At 39.9% G+C, this 13574-nt stretch overlaps 2 protein-coding genes across 2 annotated transcripts in view; one reads left to right on the forward strand and one right to left on the reverse strand.

The window, feature by feature from the left end:
* Positions 1-5077, forward strand: part of RAD9B (RAD9 checkpoint clamp component B) — a 32736-nt gene extending 27659 nt beyond the window's left edge. The window contains 2 exon segments of the mRNA XM_005670641.4: positions 4802-4895; positions 4898-5077. Coding sequence (XP_005670698.2) covers positions 4802-4895; positions 4898-4929 — 126 coding nt within the window. The 3' untranslated portion in view covers positions 4930-5077.
* A 2400-nt stretch (positions 5078-7477) lies between these two features.
* The window catches only part of PPTC7 (protein phosphatase targeting COQ7), a 41166-nt gene continuing 35069 nt past the window's right edge, over positions 7478-13574 (reverse strand). Inside the window, exons 5-6 of the mRNA XM_003132884.5 lie at positions 13260-13389; positions 7478-11488 (exon numbers count right to left, since the gene is read on the reverse strand). Of these exons, the coding sequence (XP_003132932.2) occupies positions 11430-11488; positions 13260-13389 (189 nt within the window). The 3' untranslated portion in view covers positions 7478-11429. The remainder of the gene's footprint in view (positions 11489-13259; positions 13390-13574) is intronic.

Here is a 13574-nt window from a genome sequence, read left to right on the forward strand (position 1 = left end):
TATCTTATCACTTAAATTCTAAAAAGAAAGTTCTGTTTTTAAAGGGAATTATTTGCCTTTAACTCCTGCAAAGGTGAAATTATTTAGATCCTTATCATCTTCTACCTGAATTACACTGAGCCTTCCAGTTGACCTCCATTCTCTTCTGCTCTGGTACTTCTCCACAGTGACCTAGTAGATTTGTTCAAACCTTATATCAACAATGTAGTACAGGGCTCTAGAGTTGGACTCTCTGCCTTGACACTTCTTAGCTATGTAACTTGGACAAGTTAATTGTCTTTGCCTCACTTTTCCTTCTGATAATATGGTTATAATAATAATGCTACCTATTAAATTGTTGTGAAAATTCATTGAGCTAATAGTACATGGAACTGCATGGTCAGTGCTCATTAAATGTTAGTTATATATCCCTCTTCTGCTTTTAAATCTCTTGGATCATTGGGCTTCTCTCATAGGATTTCACCCCAAATCTTTGGAATGGCATTCAGGGACTTTCCCAAGGGCATTTAATATAATCTTCTCAAGGCCTCCTCCCTTCCTTCTGAGGTTCAGTTCTAGCCCTTCAGGGTATGGTTTTAAAATTGAGTAGAGGTAGTATCACTTTATAGATTTTGTCTGTTTTTTTCCTGGCTGTTCCTGAATGTGTGTTTTCTTACTTGAACTTTATTTTATTTTTCCGTCTTTTTTCTTCTTAGGACCACACCAGCGGCATATAGAGGTTCCCAGGCTAGGGGTCTAATTGGAGCTTAGCCTCTGGCCTACACCACAGCCACAGCAATGCCAGATCCAAGCCGCATCTGCAGCCTACACCACAGCTCACGGCAACGCTGGATCCTTTAACCCACTGAGCAAGGCCAGGGATTGAACCCGCAACCTCATGGTTCCTAGTCAGATTTGTTAACCACTGAGTCACGACGGGAACTCCTTACTTGAACTTTAATATCAACTTACCTATCTCCATAAAAAGTGTTTTGGTATTTTTTTTGTTGGGATTTTCTTAATTTTCTGTTAACTTGGGGAAAAGTGATGTCTTTATGATGTTGAGTCATTCTGTCCAAAAACAGGCAATGTATTTCCACTTGTTTATCCACTTGTTCAGGTCTACTTTTTTGTGGTTTTTTTTTTTTTTTTTTTTTTTGGTTTTTTTAGGGCTGCACCCACTGCATATAGAGGTTCCCAGGCTAGGGTTAGAAACTGGCCTAGGGAGTTCCCGTCGTGGCGCAGTGGTTAACGAATCCGACTAGGAACCATGAAGTTGCGGGTTCGGTCCCTGCCCTTGCTGAGTGGGTTAACGATCCGGCATTGCCGTGAGCTGTGGTTAGGTTGCAGACTCGGCTCGGATCCCGCATTGCTGTGGCTCTGGCGTAGGCCGGTGGCTGCAGCTCCAATTCAACCCCTAGCCTGGGAACCTCCATATGCCGTGGGAGCGGCCCAAGAAATAGCAAAAACAGACCAAAAAAAAAAAAAAAAAAAAAGAAATTGGCCTATGCTACAGCCACAGCAACCAAGATCTAAGCTGTGTCTCTGACCTACACCACAGCTCAAAGCAACACCAGATCCTTAACTCACTGAAGCATCCTCATGGATTCTAGTCAGATTTGTTTCCGCTGAGCCACGACGGGAACTCCTACTTTTGTGTCTTTAAGGAGTGTTTTAAAATGTTTCTCATGTAGGTTTTACATATTTATTATTAAGTTTATTCCTAAGTAATTTTTTATGTTGCTATTATAAATGGAGTTTTCTCAGCCATTATGTTTTCTGTCTAGTGTTTGTATATATTAAAGCTATTGTTTTCCATGTTAATTTTATGTTCTACTACTTTGCTGAATTGTTTTATTGTTTCCATTAGTTTTATCATAGATTCTCCCCAGTGTTCTAGAGATATTGTTATTTTTATAGAGAGATGGTTTCATTTCTTCTTTAATGCTTCCAACTGATCTCTTTTGTTCAGTTGCATTAGCACATAACCTGTAGTACAACACTGACTAGCAGTGGACAGAGTAGGCATGCTTGCTTAACTCTTAGTGGAAATGTTTGGCAGATACTTAAGAAAAAAATTTTTTAGGAGGTCCCATCGTGGCGCAGCGGAAACAAATCCGACTAGGAACCATGAGGTTGCAGGTTTGATCCCTGGCCTCACTCAGTGGGTTAAGGATCTGGCGTTACCTTGAGCTGTGGTATAGGTCACAGACGAGGCTTGGATCTGGTGTGGCTGAGGCATAGGCCGGCAGCTGTAGCTCCCATTAGACCACTAGTCTGGGAACCTCTGTATGCTTTTTAGGTGCAGCCCTAAAAAGACAAAAGACAAAACAAATTTTTTTAAATTATAGTTGATTTACAATGTTCTGTCAGTTTCTGCTATGCAGCAAAGTGACCCAGTTACACATATACATACATTCTTTCCCTGACATCCTCCATTGTGTTCCATCACAAGTGACTAGATACAGTTCCTTGTGCTACACAGCAGGATCACACTGCTCTTGCATCTACCAACCCCAAACTCCCAGTCCATCTATCTCCCTCTCCTTCCCCCTCAGCAACCACAAGTCTGTTCTCTATGTCCATGAGTTTGTTTCTTTTCTGTAGATAGGTTCATTTGTACCATATATTAGATTCCAAATATAAGTGATAACGTGTGGTGTTTGGTCTTTCCCTGACTTAATTCACTCAATATGAGAATCTCTAGGTCTGTCCATTGCTGCCAATGGCATTATTTTGTTCTTTTTTATGGCTGAGTAGTATTCCACTGTGTATATGTACATCTTCTTAATCCATTCATCTGTCAACGGACATTTAGGTTGTTTACATGTCTTGGCTATTGTGAATAGCTATTTGAATAGTTCACTGCAGAGTGAACATACCGGTGCATGTGTCTTTTTCAATGGAAATTTTGTCCAGATAGATGCCTAGGATTGGAAGATACTTTTGTTCCGCTTTTGCTCATACTATTGCTCCTCCAGCCTATGGTGATAGTATTTCTTTTTCCACTGTTCAAACCCCTACCCATCTTTCAAAGCCCAGCTCAAATGATACTGCTCTTTTTGAAGTCTCATTCTACTCAAAAAAAGCATTTTGTTCATCTAACTCATTATTACTGTCACCTAATAATTTAATAAACATGCTTGTTACTTCACTAGGTAGATTGTGAGTTCAAGGGCAGGCCTGAGTCTTACTTGTCTCTGTATTCCTAGTGCATAGCCAGTGGTTGGCAAACTGTTAGGAAGGTTGAGTGGATATGTGGCATGTACAAAAGCCCCTGTGATGGAGGGAGTGTGGTGGTTTTAAAGAACTGGAGGATGACCAGTGTGGCTAGAGGGCATACAGCCCCAGAGAAACAATGGCACAGGGTGAATGAAACTAGAGCAACTGGTGAGTGCCAGCTCATGCTGGATGTGAACAGCCATAAAAAGTACTGCGGCATTTAAAGTATTTGAAGGGTTTTAACAAGGAGGGCTGCCAAAGTTGAATTTTTTAAAGATAATTTTAGCTGCAATTACTGTGTGAAGAATGGGGTGCAGTGAGGCAAGAATGGAAGCCCAGTTGTAGCGTGTGAGAGAGTGATTTAGTAGAGATGGGGAGAAGTGGCCAAAGTAGACAGCTATTTGAGGTAAAAGTAGCAGGACTTTGTGATGGATTGTTTATGGGACTTAAGGGAAAAGGAGGTATCAAGGTTTGGAGAAACAGGTTCAGTGCTCCCTAAGGAGCATTGAGTTTTGGATATGTTAAGTTGCAGAAATCAAGTGAGCAGTAGGATATATGAAGTTCAAACCCTACCTTTGAGACTCCCTGGCTATACATGATAAATTCAACTAGGAGTGTGAATCAAAGTTCTTAGGGAGAGGGTTCGGAGGAGAGGACTGCCATCACTGAAAGCAGTGGTTCTTAACCAGGGCCAGAGGAAACTGAGCAATGTCTGGACACACTTTGGATGTCACAGTTCAGGAAGGAGGGTGCTGCTGGCATCTAGTGGATAGAAGCCAGGGATACTGCTCAACATCTTTGCATGAGCAGGACAGCCCCTCAACAAAGAAGCATCAGGCCTCAAGTGTTGGTAGTGCTGAGGCTGAGAAACTGAAGGGAAGAGTAGAAGAGGGCAAGCCGGCTGAAAAATCTAAGAAAAACCAGGAGAATGTGGAATGAGGAAGATACAAGAAGAAAGTGTCAGAGTGAATATCAAGTGGGATGGAGACTGAAAATGGTCATTGGCTTAATAAGGATTTGGCAATTTCTGGTGACCATTTTAAGAAGAGTTTCTGTGAAGTGAGAATCAGGAGCTTTTTTAGATAGGATGGAAGAAGAGAATAAGAAAATGGAGAAAGCACGTGTAAAGCAAGTGTAGACAGCTCTGCAACAGTCACGGATGGAGGAATGGGATGAGGCTATCTATTTTAACGACACTTGATTATTTTAAAATGCTGATATTCCTATCCAGCAGAAGAGAGGCATGGGAGCTGCTGGGAGGCAGACAGAGGGAAGGGTAGTCTGTATCAGGGGGAATGGTTTCTGTTGCAGCCAGAGGGGAGACAATCACTGAGTCAAGGATGGCCTGCACAGTCCCGCACAGCCCTGTTAGTTTCAGTGACTTAGACGGGGTAGTCAGAGCAGATCACTGATCCCAAACTGTGTGCCTTTGGAGTCTAGGGAAGGTTTGTTTTAGGATGTGTTGGGCCTCTCATGAAGGTTCTGGGTGTTTGATCAACCATCACTATCAAAGTGAGGGAAACCACACTGGCTGAGTTTCTTGATGAGCATTACCTTTTGCTTTGAATAAAGCAGTAGAGTTACTTTTTTTCCCTTCCAGTTTTCTTGCATGTTCTTTGGAGCAGTTTCTTCTGACCAACAAGAACATTTCAACCACCCTTTTGACAGTCTAGCAACAGCAAGTGACAGTGAAGAGGAATGAATAATGGCAGTTTCTCAACATTCTAATACTTGATGGCGGAGTTAGCCCCCTGCCCCTTTACTTGCTCTCTTGTACCTCAAACACATTTTCACACCTAGTCTGTGAAGCTGTTGTTTTGGACTTCCTTGAAATGGATGGGCTACTGGTTTTCTACACATCATCGTGTACAACAACCATATCTAGAAAGAGTTCCTTGTCAAGTAAATATAATTTGCTTTAAATCCATTATGGTACTTGGGAGGCAGAAGAGTTCTGTGTTCAGGGAAAAAGCTCTTTAAAATTCTTTAATTGAGTGCATGTTCACACTAGGGCTTTTAGCATTTTCTTTGCCAGTTTTATAAAGTTATTTAAACTTTAACAGCCATTTCGTGTGCATCAATATGGCTCACAGAGTTTTGTGACTACTATCAGGCACCTTTTGTATTTGATTGCAAACATCTGAGTTTTGGTACTTTCAGACATAGTAAAAAGTTATGCATTCTTTTCTCATGTAATGTCATGACTTTGTCCATTCCTTGTTAAATTTCATTAAGGTTTTAAGTAAAATAACCCCTGGAAAAGAAAGATTAAGAATAAAAATGTAGAGCTACCTCTTTCATTTTGGAGTCTTTTTATGTATTGTGAAACATTATTTTATAGCCTTAAATTGTCCTGATTTTCAGACGTCATTTTTAGATTTTGTGTGTGATGCAGAGAAGAATTTAATGGAAGTGATGCCAAAAAATTATTTCTGTATTATGTGACATGGAACAGTGGCCTCCACTGCCAAGAGCCTGGGTTTGAAGTGAACGAAGTGGCAGATGAATGTCTCTGTTCCTTGCCTCTTTAAGAATTAGTTTCTTACCTGCACAGACTAAAATATCTGGCACAAAACCACTGTTATGTAATATCTTCTGAAGTATGCCTCTCCCTCGCCCAAACCTGTTTAGTCAATTATAACCTGACAAACTAGACTTTTCTAAAATCTTATTGTTTTCTGCGAAACTATCAAATCACAATGAAATGTTAACTGGCAAGCAATTGTGCTTTAGATTTTGCAAGGAATTCATAATACAAAGGTGGCTGGTAGATTAGTAAACTTTAGAATGGTGAACAGAGTTCTAACTAAAACCAGAATGAGTTTGGCTCTTGTAGCTTGGTAATGAGTCAGAGCTACCCACAATAATCTAATTAAAAACTCAAGTTCATCCCAAAATGTTCCTCAGTGAATGAAAATGGGCTTTCACCAAGCTTTTTATGGAAATTGGCAATGCCCACATAATCTCACATTGTAGAATAGAGATTTATATATCTTATGCTTACACTGATGATAAACACTGAATTTCACACTTTCCTAATAAATGTAGATGACTACAAAGAGGACATTTATACATGAGAGTAACGGTAGGTCTCCTTACTGAGGATGAAGTTTCTGGCTGGCTCACTGAACTGGGCAGGGAGGTTTAGGCTGTGAAGGGATCATCCTCAGTAATCATCTACATGCAGCACTGGTGTGTGAAAGATAGTTACACTGTCAAATTGTATATAATTTGGTTTTTATTTTATTTTTATTTTTTAGGGCCATACCCATAGCATATGGAAGTTCCCAGGCTAGGGATCAAACTGGAGCTGTAGCTGCCAGCCTACACTACAGCCACAGCAAGGCCAGATCTGAGCCGCATCTGCAATGCACACCACAGCTCACAGCAACACCGGATCCTTAACTCACTGAGAGAGACCAGGGATTGAACTCAGGTCCTCATGGATACTAGTCTAGTTCATTATTGCTGAGCCACCATGGGAACTCCATACAATTTGGATTTTAGAATTTGGATACAGAATGCTAAATTTAAATGACACCAGGATTTTTTGACTTCACATACCTTTCAGAAGATGCAAGCCTCCTCATTTGGGAAAACATCTATATTTTTTATTCAGCTAGTAATCCATTTTGAGGAAGTTAAACTGATGTAGTAAATCCACAGATGAAAAAGAGTCTTAGCAGGAATTCCCTGGTGGCCCAGTGGGTGAAGGAGCTGGTGTTGTCACTGCTCTGGCTCTGGTCACTACTGTGGTGTGGATATGATCCCTGGCCCAGGAACTTAGCATGCCATGGGCATGGCAAAAAAAAGGGGGGCCTTAGCAGATAAAACTAGTGAAAGACAGAAATGATAGCTACAAAGTATGAATTCACCGCTAGACTGACTATGAGGTTTAGAAATAAAGACCTGATAGAGAACAACAAACTCAATGTCAAGGGCTGGTGCCTTATTTGATTACTATTCTAATTAAAAGGAATACATAGGAGTTCCATCGTGGCTCAGCAGCTAGCGATCCCAACTAGCATCTATGAGGATGTGGGTTTGATCCCTGGCCTTGCTCAGTGGGTTAAGGATCCCATGTTGCTGTGAACTGTGGTGTAGGTCACAGACACAGCTTGGATCCTGAGTGGTTGTGGCTATAGCGTAGGCCGGCAGCTTCAGCTCCAACTGGACCCTTAGCCAGGGAACCTCCATGTGTCGGAGGTGTGGTCCTAAAAAGAGAAAAGACCAAAAAAAAAAAAAAAAAAAAAAAAAAAAAAAAGGAATACATAGATTAGTATAAATACTATATTTATTAAATATCTTTACAGTTTATTTAAATGTATTTACAGAACTATTCCTGCATAAGTTATACTTCAGACATCCAATTCAGGTCATTGCCTCTTGGGTAAGACAAATAATGATAGTCTCAACAGAAAAAAGCAGCTCATTAGTATACACAAATTCAGACTTGCTTCATTACTTAGCTATCTTTGCCACAAACTACCTGCTTAACAGTTAAAATTTTGACATGGACATTGTCAATTTTTGGTTGAGAAGTTCAGTTTTGCAAAGAATTTAATTTTTTTGAACCAATAGAATCCAAATGCTTTCTGTTTCACATTTTGTTTTAGAATCAGATTTGGGATTTTTGGTATTGCAAAATCTGCTAAATGCAAAAATGTGAGTTTCCAGGGAAATTGGATGCTGTAGCTTCTACCAAAGATAGCTGGTATATAAGGTAACAAGGAACCATGAACTTAATCAGAAGTACAAACATTTATAGTTCTAGCCATTTTTGTTTACATTTTCCAAAATGCTCAAAACAGACTTGGTAAATTCTCACAATTCCTTCCTCGTTACTTGATGTGGTAGGTTGGTGGTACTGAAGGTGGTACTGAAGGCTACTGTTCTATCCAGAACAAATGCGGCTGATAGGAGATGACACCCTCCCATCATGCAAAGCTAGTTTCTAATCTAGTCACAGCCCACCCCCAGACATGCACACCTGGAATGGATTCTTTTGTGATTTAGTACCCATCAACCATGTCAAGCCAGTACAGTAATTCAGGACAAATAACTTGTTTTCCTCACCTCATTTCTTCTTTCAGTTTTTAAGAGCCGATGGACTCTACTGCATATCCATTCAGTAATTTTTTTTTTTTTTTTTTTTGTGCGCAGGCAGCTTAAGTTCACAGGAAGAAATAAGGTTCTGATATGTTTAGAGTGCACATTTTAAAACAGAACAAAATAAAAATTTCAAGCATGTGATAAAAATATTGATTTTTATAATACAGTATTGCTTTATAAATATAGATGGAAAAGCTATAAACTTTACTGGTCTTTGGTGCATCCAGGAAGGGATAAATAATTTGCCATTTGTAAATTAGAAACCCAAATTCTCTTTTGTTATAAAAGTCCACTACATGAGGCAAATGTGTGTGTATTTATACTGCTTGATTTAAAATACAGTTAACACACACATCAAGTTCAGAATTAGACCCACCAAGGGGTATCTCTCAGGCACATCCCACAAAGACTTGGGTCCTGTGACCTGGAAACTTCCAGTGTGGGTCCTACACAGCAGCCTCTGACCACTGAGAGTGGAAGGAGAGTTACTTGTTAAGCAGCACTCCAACTGACCCCACAGTCACAAAATGAAGTACACAACACAAAAAGGGCAGGGGGAAAAAACAGAGAAAATATTTTATATCCCTCATCTACAGGCCAAAAGTCAGTTCCCCTGTGAAACTCAATTCTTGTTCCACTAGTTTCAGTGTCACTGGAACAAACACATTGTCAATTTCTAACAATTCATTTCCCAAAAAAGACTAAGTTGATTAAATGAAACTGTGTACAACACCACCAATCTAGCTTTATGAAGATTTTGTTTGATGGTATAAGTGAGTACAGAAAAAAGTCAGTGACTTGACCAGCACTGCTCTTACCATGAACTAAATGCAGGCATTGAAAAATTAGTATAAAATGTATCCAGATCATAAGGCTCCATACCTCTGATCAAAAATCATTAAAAACCCAACAGAAGAACTTAAGTCATCAGCCCAAGTGTAAATGTATTCCTTTCAACAAAACCCTTCTGGATGCAACTTTCTTTACTTTTTAAATACACAGAGAATGCAAATAGTGTGTGCAAAATAAATACCCCGCCACTTACCACTCACGCTTCTGTGTTTTATCACAGCACGATGGGTTCTCATTACTTAAACAGAGTCTCTCTCCACTCCCCCCCGCCCCCAATCTCCTCTACCAAAGAATTCTGTTTTGTCAAGTTAGGGTAGTTAAGGCATTCTGACATGTAATTAAAGGTGATTCAAAATAGATATCTAACATTATGCCAATTTAGGAATAGTAGATAAATTACTGAACGGCTTACAAATGAATAACTCATTCTTATTATAAATGAAATGCCTGTTACAAGCATGATGCATTGAAATATAGTAATGACATGTACATGGTACATGTTAAACAATTTTAAATAAAACAAAAGCTTGACAGTTACTCAAATATACAGTACAAATTCACAAAACAAAATCTTTTAAAACAAGTTGAGGTAACCTCAAACATAAGTTTTAATGCAATAAACCAGGGAGTAAGTATCTCCTTTAGAGAAAGAGACTTTCTATATTCTCCTCAAGTAGATTCTCATCAGGTTTAATTGCATTCTCATCTATACACCAATGTTACCTGACTCATATATATACATATATATATACATATATATATGTATATATATATATAAAACATGGCTTTAATTTAAGGATTTCTAAGTATATATATATATATTTCTACCACCAAGTTAATGAGGGGAAAAACAGACCCAAAAATATATCTTTACAGCAGTCGACTTGTACACAAACCTTAAAAATAAGTTTGAGCTTGCAGATAATGGAAAAACTGAATGTGGGGTATTTTTATAAGGAAACTACACACTGCAAGATGGCTATTTGGAAACTGTAAACATTAAGCTTGATTCAGAAATCCCTAAATTTCTGTGTCGGCCAAATGCAAAAGTCAGATCATCATTAGAAATTTTCCTCACTGACTCTACCACTACCCATGGTGCTCTTTCCACACGGACTCCCTGAATGTGGTGCATGCTCTAGAGAAAGCAAGGCTACTAACAACAGCTCTGAGAGCGAGATGAGGGGTAGCATGACCATCAAGAGCCAACAAAATTCAGAGCTGTCCATTCTCAACCCATCAGGCCTATGGGCCTGGAGCTCCCACATGGGGGCATCATATCAGACAGCTGGAAGGAATTTCAGGTGTAATACTAAATCTCTAGGTTTTGAGGAATTTTGTAATCTTAAATAATATTTCTTCTTCTTTTTGGCTGCAGTGTGCAGCAGCTTGATGTGGAATCCCAGTTCCCAGACCAGGGACTGAACCTGGGCCACAGTGGTGAAAGCGCCAAGTCCTAACCATTAGACCACCAGGGAACTTCCTTAAATATTTCCATTAAAAAATTCTGGTAAGGAGTCTCCCCAACCCCCCTCCCCTGCAGATCAGGCCACCAACCTGATATGCACTAATCAATAAACTGCTGAAACTTTCATCACAGGAGCACAATTAAACATCTTTTAAAAACCATGAAACATGTGCATCCATAGAACTAAACTGAATTTTTCTTCCAACTTGAAACAGAAAAAGCTCCTGGGATCAAGATTTTGTAATCCAGAACAGTGTTTTAGAGCAAGATTATAAGCCCCTGAAAAACAGGAGTTTAAAATAAAAACATAAAGCCACACCCAATCATAACACAGACTGTAGAGTACACGTGTAACATATCTTTTGATGAATAACATAAGTTTCTAGTACATGTACCATAACCTACAATTTGTGTTAGACTTTTAAAATCCCTTTTACACACTGTAATTTTGAATTCACTTTACCAATATTACTCATTTTCAGTATTTCAACCGTTTTTGAAAAGTAATAGCCATTCTGGCTTTGGAAACCTCAATCCTATCATGGAAAGGACAGTAAGAAGTGAAGGCCAATCTTCAAATCTTGATTCTCTTTAAATGTTGCTGGCAGATATGAGCTAGTGAATGATAGTAGTGGTTCTCAACAAAGATCTCAATGGGGTCTCAGGCAAAAGGCTTACATCACTGGCCATTGAGATCAGTGGCAAAGAAACGTGGTCCTGCCAGCAGGATCAGCACACATGGCAGGGGGCAATTTGGGATGATAAAAGGAAAGGAAGGAGTTGACACCTAGGAGAGTCAGTCTGTATATTCAGCCACTATTGAGAGAAGGACGGTGATGTCATCTGGCTTTCCGCCTAAAATGAAAACATATTCAGATATTTTAAAAAGGAGAAGTCAATAAAAAATGTAAGCCTAGGGAGTCCCTGTCGTGGCTAAGTAGAAACGAATCTGACGAGTATCCATGAGGATGCAGATTGGATCCCTGGCTTCGCTAGGTGGGTTAAGGATCTGGCATTGCTGTGAGCTATGGTGTAGGTTGCAGTAGTGGCTTGAATCTGGCATTGCTGGGGCTGTGGTGTAGGCTGATGGCTACAGCTCTGATTTGACCCCTAGCCTGGGAACCTCCATATGCCGCGGGTGTGGCCCTAAAAAGATAAAAAAAAAAAAAAAAAAAAAAGTAAGCCTAAATAAATACTAGGAGACAAATACTGGCATTTCAGGAAGGCTAGGTTTGGCAATATATTCTAGTAGGAAAGGCAAAAAAAACCCACCCAAAAACCTGATAAAAAGTTAAACAAAACACATCAAGAAATCACACATAATTTGGAGTTCCCGTCATGGCTCAGCACTTAACGAATGAGGGCTCTAGTGTACGCCAGTGGCTACAGCTCCGATTAGACCCCTAGCCTGGGAACCTCCATGTGCCGCGGAAGTGGCCCTAGAAAAGGCAAAAAGACAAAAAAATAAAATAAAAAATAAAAAGAGAAATCACACATAATTTAACTGAAGCTTTCAAAACAAACTCCCTGGAGTTCCCATTGTGGCACACTGGGTTAAGAATCCAACTGCAGTGTCTCAGTCACTGTAAAAGCATGGGTTTGATTTCCTGCCCGGTACAGTGGGTTAAAGGATCCAGCGTTGCTGCAGCTGCAGCTCAGATTCTATCCCTAGCCCAGGAACTTCCAAATGCCTGGAGTGCAGCCTTAGGAAAAAAAACAAAAAACAAACAAAAAACCCAAACCCTTCCTGCCCCTTTACAAAAAAAGCTCTGTTAAAATGGCCACCACAACATCCTCTGTTTATAGCAATCACAATAAAGACAAAATGTGGCTAAGATTACTTTTGCATGACAAAGTTACATGCTTCGAATCCTAATTTGGACAAACATATCCAATGTTTTGAAACTAGGAATAGTCTTGTATTCTAATCTGGCAAACAGCTACGGCATGTGCTTTTTTTCTATTTTAATATTTCCTGGACAATTAAGAAATGTTTTACATGTCATAAGATTATACCAGCAAGAAACTGACCAACTCTACTAGTTCTAGTATGCTAGTATCAACATGTCATCCAAGCTTCAAAACTGAGCTACTAGCCTGCTCCCAAAGTTATGTATCACTCAGGAGATAGAAGGATTCCTTAGGCAAGGACAATCTAACATTGCTTCCCTCTTCAAAACCTGCTGTGGCCATTTGGCAGGCAAATACTGTCAACGAGTCCCACAAAGCCAGAGGAAGGGAGAAGTGAAATGTCAGGCTGGTGAAGGGCAGAATGTTTAAACTGTTAGGAATGTTCAGGCCCTCCAGACGGAGCTCAGAGGCTTTTTGGGCGCAAGTCCAAAGAGTACACTGGCGGCAGTAAAGGGCTTCAGGTTGCACCTGCCTCTGTGGCCAGTGAAGTTCAATACTGAAGGGTACCTCTATGAGGAAGACATGATGACATGCACTTGCTCTGTCCTCCAGTGTTAGGGCCTGCTGACCTTGTTAAAAGCCACAGGCTCACAGGTGGGAGAGGACCTCTTGGCAGTCTCACCCCAGTGCTGTAGTTTGCTTCACCCACAGCCCATAATGCTCCCATCCTCTGTGTCCCCAGTCATTCCCTATGACCTTCCTAAAAAATGCTTACCTCTCACATTCAATCCGTTGTCACATGCAAACTGTGCAAAAGGTGACATATAATTTGGGTCATAGGCCAGCTCATGAGCTTGCTCAGCAATGCTTCTTGCTGTCTGTTGTATACTCTCATAATTTGAATTCTACAATGGAAAGATGAGGGAGTTATTTTTACCATAATGCCTTACATGATTTCTGCATCAAGTATATTTGCAAACATCACTTTTAAAGACAGTAACATTTACCTATCATAGTTTCCACCATTTAAGTTTTACTCCATTTAGAGAAGACACTGAATCATCACACCTCAACTAAAATGGAAATGAGA

The sequence above is a fragment of the Sus scrofa genome, chromosome 14, assembly GCF_054392235.1.
Source record: "Sus scrofa isolate SSC_HxYL_T2T_F1_AM1 chromosome 14, Sscrofa_HxYL_maternal_Yorkshire_Landrace_v2.0, whole genome shotgun sequence".
Taxonomy (NCBI): Eukaryota; Metazoa; Chordata; class Mammalia; order Artiodactyla; family Suidae; genus Sus; species Sus scrofa.